The sequence below is a fragment of the Pelmatolapia mariae genome, linkage group LG10_11, assembly GCF_036321145.2.
Source record: "Pelmatolapia mariae isolate MD_Pm_ZW linkage group LG10_11, Pm_UMD_F_2, whole genome shotgun sequence".
Classification (NCBI taxonomy): domain Eukaryota; kingdom Metazoa; phylum Chordata; class Actinopteri; order Cichliformes; family Cichlidae; genus Pelmatolapia; species Pelmatolapia mariae.
In genome coordinates, this window is record NC_086236.1 from 27,310,736 (window position 1) to 27,326,209 (window position 15,474).

The following is a 15,474-nucleotide window of genomic DNA, read 5'->3' on the forward strand; positions in this document are numbered from 1 at the left end:
AAAACCTAAAAGGCAATCTTATTACTCTGACAGCATTTTTGAGTCTTTCAACAATATTCAGGGGCTTTTATCTGAAAGATAAATGAGAGAGTATGAAGTTGTATCACAGCTCAGCAGATGGTGGTAACTTTGGTAACCTTGTTCCCTTTTAAAGATAACTGACGTTCTTTATAAAATATCCGTTCTGTATCTTCCTGGATCTAAAAAAAAAAAGAGAGAGAGAGATTTTGTCACCCATCATTTCTGTCTTCCACTCATCTGTCCATTCTCTCCTTGTCAGGGTCGCAGGGGGGCTGGAGCCTATCCCAGCTACCAGGGTACAGGCAGGGTACACCCTGGGACAGGTTGCCAGTGTATTGCAGAGCTAACACATAGAGACAGACAACTATTCGCACTCACATTCACACCTATGCGCAATTTGGAGTCACCAATTAACCTAACCCCACTAACTGCATGTCTTTGGACTGTGGGAGGAAGCCGGAGTACCAGAGCTCTTTAATGTAGGATCCAGTGTGAATGTTTGCAGCAAGCAAACCTGTTTCAGTGTTTACATAAACACCTCAAGCTGGATTTATAGTTCTGTTTTACCATAGCACCCACGCTATGTGGGCCATGTCACCCACATGGCATTTGCATTTCTACTTGTGTGCTGTTGTGTCTGCCATCACGAGTACAACTGAGTAGATAAAACTTGAAAAGTTACTTTTACTGAAGTGTACGTGGTTGTCAGGGCAATGAAAAAGATAGAAAAAACTAATTTCACTGTCTTTTAATTCTAAGGTTTTCCACACAGTGATGTAATAAATAATCACCTGGTCTTTATCAGGTCTTAAAAATGCAGAAGGACCATGTGATAAAGTACACCTTTACTCGTTTCAAGGGAAGAAAAAGGCAAAATAGCAACTAGGTTCTTCAAATTAAATTTCTTTATTTGAAACTTTTGCTCATGCACTTGATTACAAAGCACTGATCATCAGATAGTGTGAGCATCTCTGTAAAAGCAGAAGTTTAGGCACTTATGCTGGTCAGGAGCATCTGTGTGTGTGTTTACAGAATGCCAAGGGGGAATGACATCAGCTGTGGTCTCAGATAAACAATTGTTACTGCCCATCAGTCTGGTTAAGGTTATAAGGCTATTTCCAAAACGTTTCAAGTTAATCACTCTACAGTGGAAAATATTATTTACAGGTGGAAAACATCCAAGACAGTCGCCAGTCTTCCCAGGAGTGGACATGCCAGTAAATTCACCCCAAGGTCAGACTGCAACGCTTGGTAACTACAAAGCCCGCCAAGAGCTACACCTCAGGCTCAGTTAGCTTGCTTAAAGATAAAGTTGATGACAGAACACTTTGACAAAGATTGAACAAGTAAGACTTGTTTTTAAAGTCTTTTTTTCAGGTGAAATTTTTTACATTTCATTTGGAAATCAGGGTACTCGAGTCTGGAGGAGAGGTGTAGTAACTCAGAATCTAAGATGTTAGTGAAGTTTCCGGTATCTGAGTGGAGAAATCAGAGTCTGGAGTGTACTCTGATTACTTCACAGCACAGTGGGAGAGAGGTGGTGCTCTAGGGACTGGGATTGTTTGACTCCTTGTGTCATTCACCACACTCACCGTGGAGTATTTGATTGCTGTTGATGACTTATGAGATTTGAGTACCTATCCTACCCAAACCTGTTTATAGGCAGAATGTGGATGGAGACACTGAAGATTTAGAGCAGAGTTTTCATATTTGGTTGAGGTTGTTCAATGTCTGTAAGTGGCAAAGGAGGGTGGGTGGTGGACATGAGTCTAATGTCACAGTCAGGAATTCCTTATTCTAAACTTACCCTTCAGAATTAGACACAAGAGACACATTCAACTTTTTATTTATTTTTAATTTAGAATATCCTTTTGATGATCACCATGACTGAAAAAACAGCAGGTTTATGGAAAATGACTGATTACTTTAGATAAACAAGATTTCCAATACTGAGATTTTATGTAGAGAACCACAGAGGAAAGTTTATGAGTAAACTTTAAACTTTGTGTCTTCAGTAGCCACAAGTGACCCTTTGTCCACCTTCAGTGGACAAAGGGTCACACAACAGCTCCTGGATGATGAACTAGTTCTGCCTCTAGAACGACATCTAGGACAAACGCTGCCGTTAGCTCCAGGATATGCAAATGGTAATAAGGGAGTTAGAGGAGTAAAAATACACTGTAGCAAGATGCAGTAACATGTAAGGCTAGGATGTACATGATCTAAAAGAGACAGCTTATAAAACACAGATATTTCTTTGTAAATTACTACGTGCCTGACCACTACTATTTTTTTTCTCGTGTGGTTAGTGAATAGTGAATCATTAATGCAGATGAAATAAACCAGCACAGAACATAACAGCATTAGTAACAGTATGTGAGCACAGAGTATCTCCAATGTGTCTCTGTCACGGCAGTTGAATTTCATTAATTTAATAGCAGTGTAATCGCAGATGCAGATTAGTGTTTAATGACATGTATCTAACCTGATAAGTAAACATCTCTCATAGTTGGACCAATTGAAAAAAAAAAAAAAAGCCTTAAATGTTTGGAAAAACGGGCCTGAAATAAGTGAAAAGCAATCAAAACAGTTCTGTTTTATGAAAAGTACATTTTAATGGAAAATGTCTGCAGCACCAGACATTAACTCTGACAGGTAAGCTAGTGTAACGATTTTAAATGTTTAATATTTGTCCTGCTGGAACTCAAAGGTCAACCACGTGATGAGGGTACAGCCTGAGTCACTGATAGTGAACAGTCTGATTGCTGACACGCCACCATCCATGATCGATACGTCATTTAACCTTTTAGGTGTCTGTGGTCTTTTTTGAAAATGGTGACGGCGGCACCGTCCACTCCTGAACTGCACTGCATATGATGAAAATAATTAAATCAGATACTGTTTACATGTTGAGCAGATTGTTTTTAATAAATTCATTACAAAAGTGTCAATTGTTTATTTTCATTTACACACACACATACACACTATTTCATCAAATAAATCACCCTTTTGAGCACCTAAACATGCTCAAACTCTTAACATTTTGTAACACAAGACTGAGTTATGCATATGAAAATTAATCCCTGAACAGATCCATATGTAAACATTAAATCACAATCATAGCGCCACCTAGTGGCAACAGAAACTGTCATGTTTTACACTTCGGGGGACTGGGTGGTTGACCTGAGCTATCTAAAATTTGGTCAGAAAAGCCTCAATGAGTTGGTATTGCTTTATTTTGAAAACAGTCAGTTTCTGACAAAGGGTGTGACCCTGGTGCAAATTTTGATATTTCGAATGAAACACAACCTTGCTTTAACTCAGACAGATTGTCCAGTCCTGACCTGAACACATCAATAGCAAACAATAGTGAGAGCGCCACCTAGTGGCAACACAAAGTGATGTGTTGCCACACAAAATGTCATGTTTTATACTCTAATGTACTGCTACACTCAGGCTGACCACATCCACCTCAAAAGCAGTCTGAATGAACTTCAGACCTTCATGATGCTTTATCATGAACAGTGTGATTTCTCATTCAACAGTGAATCCTAACATGGGAATTCAGCATAAAGAAACAAGTTGCTGTTGAGGGGCTTGGAAAACTTAAGAAATCGTGAAACCTGGTACACACCTCCAAACTGATAAAGGCTTTCATGTTTTATGGGCCATAGTGCCACCTACAAAATAAATTTTTTTTAAAAAATGTAGTGTTATGTGTAGTTAAATGTTACAAGTGTTTATATTGCAACATTTCATCTACAGTGGCTTGCAAAAGTATTCGGCCCCCTTGAACTTTTCCACATTTTGTGACATTACAGCCACAAACATGAATCAATTTTATTGGAATTCCACGTGAAAGACCAATACAAAGTGGTGTACATGTGAGAAGTGGAACGAAAATCATACATGATTCCAAACATTTTTTACAAATAAATAACTGAAAAGTAGGGTGTGCGTAATTATTCAGCCCCCTGAGTCAATACTTTGTAGAACCACCTTTTGCTGCAATTACAGCTGCCAGTCTTTTAGGGTATGTCTCTACCAGCTTTGCACATCTACAGACTGAAATTCTTGCCCATTCTTCTTTGCAAAACAGCTCCACAACTGCCCTGTGATGACCTCAGAGGTTGTCTAAGAGAATATTGGGAACAACGACACCATGAAGTCCAAAGAACACACCAGACAGGTCAGGGATAAAGTTATGGAGAAATTTAAAGCAGGCTTAGGCTACAAAAAGATTTCCCAAGCCTTAGAACATCCCACGGAGCACTGTTCAAGCGATCATTCAGAAATGGAAGGAGTATGGCACAACTGCAAATCTACCAAGACAAGGCCGTCCACCTAAACTCACAGGCCGAACAAGGAGAGCGCTGATCAGAAATGCAGCCAAGAGGCCCATGGTGACTCTGGACGAGCTGCAGAGATCTACAGCTCAGGTGGGGGAATCTGTCCATAGGACAACTATTAGTCGTGCACTGCACAAAGTTGGCCTTTATGGAAGAGTGGCAAGAAGAAAGCCATTGTTAACAGAAAACCATAAGAAGTCCCGTTTGCAGTTTGCCACAAGCCATGTGGGGGACACAGCAAACATGTGGAAGAAGGTGCTCTGGTCAGATGAGACCAAAATGGAACTTTTTGGCCAAAATGCAAAACGCTATGTGTGGCGGAAAACTAACACTGCACATCACTCTGAACACACCATCCCCACTGTCAAATATGGTGGTGGCAGCATCATGCTCTGGGGGTGCTTCTCTTCAGCAGGGACAGGGAAGCTGGTCAGAGTTGATGGGAAGATGGATGGAGCCAAATACAGGGCAATCTTGGAAGAAAACCTCTTGGAGTCTGCAAAAGACTTGAGACTGGGGCGGAGGTTCACCTTCCAGCAGGTCAACGACCCTAAACATAAAGCCAGGGCAACAATGGAATGGTTTAAAACAAAACATATCCATGTGTTAGAATGGCCCAGTCAAAGTCCAGATCTAAATCCAATCGAAAATCTGTGGCAAGATCTGAAAACTGCTGTTCACAAACGCTGTCCATCTAATCTGACTGAGCTGGAGCTGTTTTGCAAAGAAGAATGGGCAAGGATTTCAGTCTGTAGATGTGCAAAGCTGGTAGAGACATACCCTAAAAGACTGGCAGCTGTAATTGCAGCAAAAGGTGGTTCTACAAAGTATTGACTCAGGGGGCTGAATAATTACGCACACCCTACTTTTCAGTTATTTATTTGTAAAAAATGTTTGGAATCATGTATGATTTTCGTTCCACTTCTCACGTGTACACCACTTTGTATTGGTCTTTCACGTGGAATTCCAATAAAATTGATTCATGTTTGTGGCTGTAATGTCACAAAATGTGGAAAAGTTCAAGGGGGCCGAATACTTTTGCAAGCCACTGTATGTGTCTGAAATTTAACAGCCTTGTGAAATGTCCTGACAACTTCAAAAGAATCTCTTGGAACCATATCTTAAACCCAACAGGAAGTCAGCCACTTTAAGTGTCAGGTGTAATTCTGGCATTTTCACAATTTTCAGGCTTTGTACTTTAACTCCTCCTGGATTGGATCAACATTATCTTTGGTGAGTTGAATCTAAGCCTTGGTGATGTTAAACTCTGAAGCTTTTGAGTTTTTGTGAAAGGGCTTGTTTGTAGCTGTGTGCCAGAATTTTGATCATTCCCCACCGGACATGAAATCTCAAATAAATCTTAAGTATCTTTTGTCCCATCTCACCCACACTTCACATGATTGATTAGAGTCCATGTCTGGAGACATCTATGTGCCAATATCAGGTCACCCTTATGGCACCTCCTATTGGCAATAGGTGATAATCATCCCATGTCTTTCCCCAGGACACTGACAAAGAACTGAAGCCTGCTATGTACAAGAGTTTTGCTCTCTCTTTTCTTCCCATTCGGTTGAACAATTTTCTTGCATATATGCTATAATTTTCTTTTTATATATATGCACCTGCTACACTACACTTGTTCTAAATTTTTCAGTCAGTTTAATTAAATATATTTTGGTCCTACAAACTCTGTGGTCTTTTTGGTCTCTCCTTTTATCTGAATTCTGGGTTGGCTCATGACAAAATGAGGTCTTGTCCTGTTTAAAAACAGACTGGTTTAGTGGGTTTTAGCCTGCTTTCCAGTGGCATTCATTTCTGACAGTATAATTTATTTAGAGAGATTCATTGGTATCTTTGGGGGAGAGAGAGCTAAGTCACTGGTTGTTCAGGTAGTTTGTTTGTTGGTGCATTCAATTGGTTCTTTACAAGACGTGCTACTGCCATTAAATTCTGTATGTTTCACTTTAAACAGTAAATATGTTTTCTTTGTTCTATTATGAATAAAATGCAGGCTTATGAGATTTGCAAATTATTGCAGTTTAAAAAAAAATCTGTTTTATGATATTATATTTTATAATTTGCGTCAGACTTTTTTAAATTGAGGTTTTAATTAGAAAAGGTGAACTTCACAATAGATAAGGCACAAGAGTCTATTTTCAATCATTGTAGACCTATAAAATGTTCCCTACAGCTGGAATAAATTATTATAAAGTTTATTAGTGTAGGTCAATATGTACACACACACACACAGATGCTGTTCAGACACAATATCACAGTATTGGTTCAGCATACTGCTTACACAGTGCTGACTATTTCCCAGACTGGCTACCATCAGAGTTTCATAGTGATCAGAGTTATTTAGTCAGTCAGGAAGCAGTCTGCCCGTCTCATTAGCCAGTCTCCAGTACCTCTTCCTCAAGAGGAACGCTGCTGCCTTGGGCTGCCTTTGCCTGGTGAAAATACCCTTCTTATTCCCCACCACACGATAGATTCCTGCAGACACAACACAGTTTGACAAGAACACTGTCACAGTGCAGAATATAATAAGCTGAATAAATAAAGGTCTGGTTTTTAACCTAATGGCTGCTTCCCCAGAGCTTCAGCTATTGTTGTATTTAACTGCAGTTCTGGTTCTACAGGTTGCTTTATTTTGAAGCTGCAGTACCTTGTGATGTCATGAAGTCTGCAAAGTTCCAGATGAGTTCACCAATGAAATACTGATTCCTCTTCTGGTCGAACACATCATGGTAGCTCTGCAGGAGAGCATTCTGGTACTCCTCAGTGAACATCATGGGTGGATCCTAAAGAGTGACAGTAAGACTTGTTAAAGGTGCGGAACTGACTTGTGAGTGAGTGGAGTGAGTGAGTGAGTTAGTGAGTGAGTGTATTCTCACCATGTGAAGCCCTGGAACTGCATCTGCTCCATATTCACTCTGGATGATGGGTCTCTGGTACTTTCTGTACCAGTTTTCAAAATGAGTGCTGAGCTGAAGGGGAACGATATCCAACCGGCCTTGATCAAAATACCAGGCAAAGTAACTGTTTACACACACTACATCTACATAGGGACCCTACAGAAAAAAAATATAACCCAGAAAAGGATTCAGAAGTATTCTTCAACATGGTTATGACTTACAGTTATTTATTAAACATTTATCACACAATTTTCTTGCAATCACCCTTTAAATAATAAAATCTGTAAGATGCTTTTTATCAACCAGTTTCAAGTTGGGTAAATGAGTGCATGCCTCTTCTGTTTTAAAATAAACACCATGCTCCACACTGACATGCATTAATGTTCCTCGGTCCACTGCCATTAAACTGGAGGCTCTGCTCTTCATTTCTTCATTGCCTAGGTGAATCGTGGTATCAGAACTCCACTCACAGTTTAGGATAACAACTGCATCATAGGAGTCAAGACGAAGCACATATAATCTTATTGTATGTAGATGGTGTTTTACTGTACTAACAGAACCACAGTCGTCATTATCTCCATTAAAGAATTTTATCTCTGAATTTCGTCATTACTCAGCGTATAAGATCAATACAGACAAAACTGAGGAAATGGATGTAAACAATAATATTCCAAAGAGGGTGAAACATACTCCTTGAGTATGTCCTTGTCCTTGTCCTTGATGTAAATATGTAAAAATTGTGTATGTTTCTGTTCTGTGTCTTGTGTACTGTTTGTTTGTATATGTGTCTTTCTTGCTGCTGTTACACCCAAATTTCCCCTTGTGGGACAATTAAAGGATTATTATTCTATACTCAGTTGACTAAATTTACTTACTATGACTTATTAGGACTTAAAAAGAAAAATCAACATGGGTTTTGTGAGCTGCTCATCTGGTGTTAATTAACTAACTTAGTTAAATTGCTATCTTGAGCAGGGCTCAGACCTGAAGCACTCAATGTGATTCATTCCACTTAGTACAAACTTCATCTTTTAACATGATTATAACAGAGGTGCTACTTACTTAATTACTTCTGTTACACTATTATCATCAACGATGTGTCAAATAAAAAGTCTGGAAACTGAAAAAAGAAAGGGATGCACAGACTTTGTTTAATATGTGATGTTGACATTAGTGTGAAGGATGCAGAAACTCACCCCTTTGTCCATGTCAGCTTCAGTGATTGTGACGTAAGTGACAGGTCGGGTTTGGTCCAGAGCTTTGGTGTGCTCAATCAAAGTCCTGTAAGGGGGTAGAAAAAAAGGAAGTGATTTGATGTTGGGCTCAAATCAGCAAAAGATGTGTCTTGAAATGCAGCTGTACTAAATACAGGAAATGCCGTCTGGGACATACCAAGTGTTGCTACATTATTGGGAATTGGTTGAAATTATTTACTTTAAATGTTAAATTTCCTTCCTTAGTTGGACATTTAGTTGCCTTATTTCTGTTTGGTTAAAATAAATGTTTGTTTCTTAATAATTACATTAGTGTTTGTCTCTAAGTTCTTCTTTGCTTGTTTTTTTTTTTTTTTTTTTTAGCTCAGTTGTTGGTTGTTTTATGCTCAGTTTAGTTTGGTTTTAAATGTTAGTTTGTTATATTTTGTTGCCATTACAATTAGGGCCAGTAGGATACAGAATATTTAAGCTCAACATGATATTTAGTAAATTAAAAAGCCGATATTCCAAAATATCAGCCAATTTTTATTTATTTGATCATTTTTTCCTCTCTCAGACATGACTTGTTTACACTACACTCTGCTTGGATCAGCTGGTTTTTGTGTTTGTGGGGTTCCAAACAACAGGGACGTTGCAGAGTTGCACCATCTAATTGCTAAACTATGCAAAATCAGCACTCTACTTTTTAAAAAAAATTAATTCATCAGTTCAGCTCTAATTAGTTCTGTTCACTTAATTTCTTAGGGCTCCATGATCACCTTTTGGGTTTTTTGTTTTTTGCTTTTTTTTGTAAAACAAAATCCACTTTTTTAAAAAACTACATTATGTTACTCATGCCTAACTAGCTTTGTCCCTCATACCAGTTATCAGATGGATATCAGATGCTACAGACAAACTGATCTTTTCTATCAGGATTTTAAGAGTTATTATTGTTACACCTTCAGTGTGATAAAGCACATATTTGAGAAGTAGAATAAACATCAGAATTTACATTTTCAAACAATTGTTGCTTATCTGTGCAGTGATGACTATTTGAAGGGTGGCAATAATTGGAGCTTTACACCTCAAAAGAAAAATAACCTGTACTCACTTGAAATAAAATTCAGCAGGAGGCATCTCTGAGGCGGGCTCATTGGCGACCGACCACATGACCACAGAGGGATGGTTCTTGTCCCGGCGCACAAGCTCGTCCATGACAACCAAGTGGTGAGACAGAGAGGCGTTTCCAAAACTGCGACTATCAGCAAGGCACAAAAGATACATCTCAGCCTGAGCTGAAAGACTAACGACTCAGATCCATCCACACTGCAAGATGTGAAGACCTAACTCACAACTGTTCTGCTTTCCAGTAAAGTTCAGCTATTGTGAGTTAGTCTTTTATTATAAAATGTAATATTATGAGTACTGTACACATTCAGGTCTGAAACATGTGGACAAACGTCAATTAAAAAAATACGAAAAAAACACTCCAATTTAAACATGTGTATGGCAAACAGCCATCTTGTTGTCTGATACACTGTGTGACATAGCTGTAATTAACTTAGGAATGAAGTCAAGTTTGATATGCAGACTGAATGCTAATAGCCTATGACAATCACATGTCATTTCATGCAGTATTCCTATTGGTCACAATAGTGTGTAACATTTTTTGGCAATTCTAACTTGGGCAGCATGAAGTTCATAAGTTCATAAAGAGTTTCAGCAGGGGTGGTGTTGGACAGCATGTGTAGTTTTCTCTATGTCTTCATATGCTGTGGCAAACAGAATTTTTCACTTTTGACCTTACTGAACCCTCAAACATATCCAAAGGTCACACAGATATGTGTGGTAACACTTACATGTCTTTGATGCCCACACCCGGGCACTCATCTATCACCACAATCCCATGACGGTCACACATCTGCAGGATCTCCTCAGCATAGGGGTAGTGGCTGGTACGGAACGAGTTGACTCCTAACCACTTCATTAAATTAAAGTCCTTTACAATTAGGGGCCAGTCAAAGCCTCTACCACGAATCTACAACACATTAAAACCAGAAAAGTAAACATACGGTCATTGGAGCCTATTTTCTGCAAAATTTAAAGGAGTTTCATCCTTCTAGGGGTACTTACGTCAGAGTCCTCATGCTTGTTGACCCCATGGAAATAAAATGGCTTGTTGTTAATGAGGAACTGGGTGTTGGTAACGTTTATTGTGCGGATACCAACTGGCAGAGTATACTCATCCTCATATGTTGATGTCTCACTGACTGCAATTAGGTGGACCTAGATGTTGAAGAGAAAATGTTAGAATAATAGAAACAACACAACCTCACAAATCGAGTGGCAATGCTCAGTCAAACCACATCACACTGCAGAAACACACCTACATGCCTGTGAGCATGTTGCCTTACCTTCATAGAATAAAGGTAACCTGGATTCTCGTGCATCAAGTACGGCCACCACAGCTTCACATCTACCACTCTAAGCCCTCCAGATGACCCACTGGAGGAGGCCACAAAGTGGCCATCTTTGTCCATTAGAGTAATGTTCAGAGTGTTGCTGAAGCCACCTTGAACAGATACTTTGTATCTGACAAGACCTACAATGCAGAGGAAACAGCAATATCTAATGAATAGACAGAAACTGCACATTTAAAGTCTGATGTATATGATGCGGATGCAAATCTCTCTGAGTTTTACCACATCAGTTTACCTGCTTACAAATTCTTTTGTGATAGTAAGGATTTTAAATCACTGTGCATCACTGTATTAATTAATTTAATTTACCAGTGTAATCCATGAAGTTGGTCTCCACTGAGATGTCATCCACATACACCTTAGGAGTAGTATACAACAGTACAGAACGATGAATCCCAGCATAGTTGAAGAAATCAAAGTCCATGTTTTGCACAAAAAACCCATCAGGATACCTGCAGACCAAACACAGTCTTCTCATCATTTACATTCTCACTGATGCATCAGCTTAAAGTTTTGAAGTGTAGCAAGGAAGTCAAAAAGAACCCAGTATCACACAAAATGTGTAATAGACGCTCTGGTCCACTGTGTCCATTTCACGCTTTGCAGGACACACATGCAGAAGTTGCATTACTAGCAGGGGAAGATAATATATGTAAAAGCAAGCAAAAAAAATATGACGTACATTCCAGGTTCCTTACTGCAACTTCTGTTTGCGTGTACATTTCATGTTTTGGAGAGGCAAAGTGTGAAATGGACCAGCGTGTCTATTACTTGCTTTGCCATAATATCAGGTTGGACAAACACATGAACCAAAGAATGAGCCTACCTGCTGCTGTCATTCATGTACTGGATGGTGCCTGGAGGAAGAGTCTCCAAAGTTAGGGTGTTGTTTACCGCGATGGTGATTCTGCATGGCTTCGTTGGTTCCCTGCGGATTAAACTACTAATCTCTGCCTCAAAAGGAAGATGGCCACCTTCATGCTCTGTCACTTTCTCTCCATTCACCCACTGCAACAGAGAATGATCACCTTTTTACATGAGCTGCAATTTAGTGATACGCAATCTCATTTAAAATGAAGCAAGGATGTATTTTGAAACAATACATTTCTTCCTTATTTTAGCAAAATGCATGTATTACAACAGCGTTAATCCACAGGTTTAATGAGTTTAGGTTCTAAACAGTCCAGACTTTACCCACTGAAAACACAAAATATTAAGCAAACTCTTAAGTTGGTGAGATCTTATATCAAGAAATTCATCTGCTGCTGTACCAGATTTTTTGTAAAGTAAGCATATTTTTTCAAGAAAACATGTGTTTCGTTACATTATGTGTTTTTCTGTAATATTTTCAAATAAACAACATGATTTTTAAAATTATTTTTGTGGCGGATGATAACTTTTTATATTTGAATTTATTCAAACTTTGAGGGAATGGCTCATAAAAGATGCAGGTGATACTCACCACTATTGAGTAATAGTGAGCACTTCCCACTCTAAGAACTACTCTTGTTCCCTCATCGGAGATCCAGCGGGCAGGCACGGCCACCTCTCGGTCATACCACACCCAGCCAATGAAATCTCTCAGTGTGGGGTCCTGTGTGATGTCATTGTAGCTGGCAGGAACTGGCATTTCAATCACTGGGCCCGTCTAAAGAATACAAAACAACAATGAGAAGACAGGACTTTAGAGGGATACCCATGGTAGGCATGTTTATTATATTATATTATTTATTATTAATTTTAAAGTAGACAATATACATATTCATCTAATTGAAGTCATTTTGATTCTCTGAGGTCATGGTAAGCTCCCTTCCTGGGAGTCTGGCCCTAACAAGATGAGACTTATTAATATAAAATTTCAACCTTTGTTCTCATTTTAAAAATGTTTCCTTTTATTTTTTTCTTTTTCTAAAATTGTGAATATCTTCAGCTCTAAATGTCTCTAGAGACCTCAAAAGGAGGCACAGTCTGACAGGAATTTATCCTATTGTGTGGCATTTAAAGGGCTGATAAGCCAAAAAATATTTAGTTACCACTGTGAGTCAAAGTGATAAGTTTATGCATGCCTTACTGCTGTGTTGTTTACATAGTTATTTTGTTTTTGCTTTGGAGAATTTTCTGAATTTTTGTTTTTAATTCAGTTTAGTTTCAGTTTCAAAACTTAAAAAAAAATTGAAAACACCAAAACCAAGGATATTTCCTCAAATATTCAATTCATAGCATTCGAACTTTTATTTTAGATTTTCTTTTTTGGTATAACTCTACATAATTGCAAAATGTTTAAAAGTTCTTGTTTACAGAGATTACATTACTGTATGCGACCGTTGTATCCCTGTCAACAGTAAAACAGCGTAGGCTGATTTGTTTCATCTGACCTGCTATCATATCCGTTCCCGCTCACCTTTGCCAGCCGACGTTTGTGCCAAGCCTTCTCGAAGCCCTCGTTCCTGTTGGGGGACCCGTCAGCCCTGAAATCCCACAGCCCGTTCAGCTCCTTCACCTCTCTGAAGGAGGACTCCCGGGGAAAGAGCATGCCACCGTCCAGCGGGAGCACCGTGCCAAACACTGATAGCAGCCACAAAACACGGAGCACTGCGAAGCTTCCAGGTACAGACATCCTGAAGCCCTCTCCTACTGCCCTCTCAGAGAGGAACACAGTTTTTATCACCTGTTCTGGGGTCACATGGCAGCAGCCGTTACATTACATCGGTGATGAGATTTTCCGACTCTGCTCCGAGATTACAAAGGGCAGATGTTTCGAAACAGGTGAAGTCTGGACAAAACTGGGACACCGCAAACTCACAGAAAGTTCTAAAAAAGTAATTTTAACTTGCATGCAGCAGGACGAACAGCAGTAACCAAAGCTAAAGGCACTGAGAACTGTTTGACAGTCAAACAAAGTAAATTTATTTAGGGCTTTTCACAAACAGTCACAGAGCCCTGTACACAAGAAGAGCAAATAAGAACATTAAGTACCACAAAAATAAATAAATATTTAAATAACAATTCTCAACAGAACTTCTAATCAAAAAAGTGTTTAGAACTGTAAAACCAATGCTAAAATCTGTTGGGAGCCAAAGTCATATCGTTTTAAAAATGCAGTCGTTTCTTAAATTGAAATTATATTTAGTGACAAGAAAGGAGACAAGGCAGAAAAAAAATTTCAGGAACATTTCCTGCACTGTCATCATCATATAGAGAATTTTTTAAAATAAGGAGATTGTGATTTAAACACTAACACTAAATAAGAGACACTGAACAGCCACTACTACAGCCGCAAAGCGGAGGCTGTAGTTGCAGGAAGAATAACGGACGCCTGCGAAATATCAAAATTATGCATCACTGGTGGTGGTCAGAGGGCCTGGTGGCGCCAGTGTCCGGCAGCCCCGCCTCTGTCAGTGCGCCCCAGGGCAGCTGTGGCTACAATGTAGCTTGCCATCATCAGTGTGTGAATGTGTGTGTGAATGGGTGAATGACTGAATGTAGTGTAAAGCGCTTTGGGGTCCTTAGGGACTAAGTAAAGCGCTATACAAATGCAGGCCATTTACCATTACCATTTTAAGGCCATTTTGTTTTCACCACAGAGAAATATGGTGTTCAACACATTTCTTCCTTAGCTGTGAATATGAATGTGAAAATGAATTTAAATATAACATAAAGAACCTTTGCCGTACAAGTAAATTATGTAAAAGCACGTCCCTGGGTGGGCTCGAACCACCAACCTTTCGGTTAACAGCCGAACGCGCTAACCGATTGCGCCACAGAGACTCAAGAAAATTGAGCGACACTTCAGGAAATATAGAAATACAGAACTATGACAACGGTGAAACAAGTTTATTTGTCTTTGTCTTTTTTAACCGAACCAAAACGAGGAAAATTACTTTATTTAATTAAAACAAATATGAGTGAGCTTCACCAAAATGTGAAAAATTAAGGTAAAATGAGTTCTAATAAATCTATGATTTTTGGATTTACTCAGCAAGTACAACAAATAACATTCACTGGAAGTTCGACGCTTTCATTAAATTTTCTGAGCTATAAAATATGCTATTTGGATAACTGTTCAATCAGCGACCCTCTGTGACAAGGGAAGAAAGTAAACAGCAGAAAGTAAATGATTCATTCTAGTAGACTGAACATCTTGTGAAAATTACAAGACTATATTATGACAGACATTTTGACCTAGTAATTTGTGCTGTTCTAAGGTGAACTGAGCAAAACCTGGGACATTTAGGGTTTAAACATTAACAGTCAGTTACTGTAAATAACTGTAATCTCAAAGCTTTGTAACAGTATTTGACATTTAGCATTTGATTTTATTGCTCTGAGCTCGCAAACGAGGGCAAGATAATATCTCATGTTGCGTCTGCCACAGAAAACTGCACAATGAGTCCCCTGACATGCCAAATCTTACTTATCTAGAGTGACCAACCGTAATCTTTTTTTTGCACTTGTAGACTTGTAAGAGCCTATGTGACACTTTTAATTTCACAATTCATTAACCACACAGAGAAGG

At 39.0% G+C, this 15,474-nt stretch overlaps 1 protein-coding gene and 1 non-coding gene across 3 annotated transcripts; both read right to left on the reverse strand.

The window, feature by feature from the left end:
* Nucleotides 1-5,431: 5,431 nt before the first annotated feature.
* Nucleotides 5,432-13,864, reverse strand: gusb (glucuronidase, beta). 2 transcript variants are annotated; one of them, XM_063486451.1, is made up of 12 exons: nucleotides 13,360-13,864; nucleotides 12,421-12,606; nucleotides 11,785-11,966; nucleotides 11,268-11,410; nucleotides 10,893-11,080; nucleotides 10,612-10,764; nucleotides 10,338-10,516; nucleotides 9,590-9,736; nucleotides 8,482-8,566; nucleotides 7,265-7,357; nucleotides 7,036-7,171; nucleotides 5,432-6,863 (listed from the first exon to the last, which is right to left on the reverse strand). In XM_063486451.1, exons 1-12 carry the CDS (start codon nucleotides 13,573-13,575, stop codon nucleotides 6,733-6,735), a joined length of 1,839 nt encoding a protein of 612 aa, XP_063342521.1. In that variant the 5' UTR covers nucleotides 13,576-13,864; the 3' UTR covers nucleotides 5,432-6,732. The 2 variants fall into 2 exon arrangements, with proteins under 2 accessions (XP_063342521.1, XP_063342520.1); XM_063486450.1 differs by having other exon boundaries at nucleotides 7,265-7,441.
* Nucleotides 13,865-14,652: 788 nt separating this feature from the next.
* trnan-guu (transfer RNA asparagine (anticodon GUU)) lies at nucleotides 14,653-14,726 on the reverse strand. The gene has a single exon. It is a non-coding gene; the product is annotated as a tRNA-Asn (tRNA).
* Between the last annotated feature and the right edge of the window lie 748 nt (nucleotides 14,727-15,474).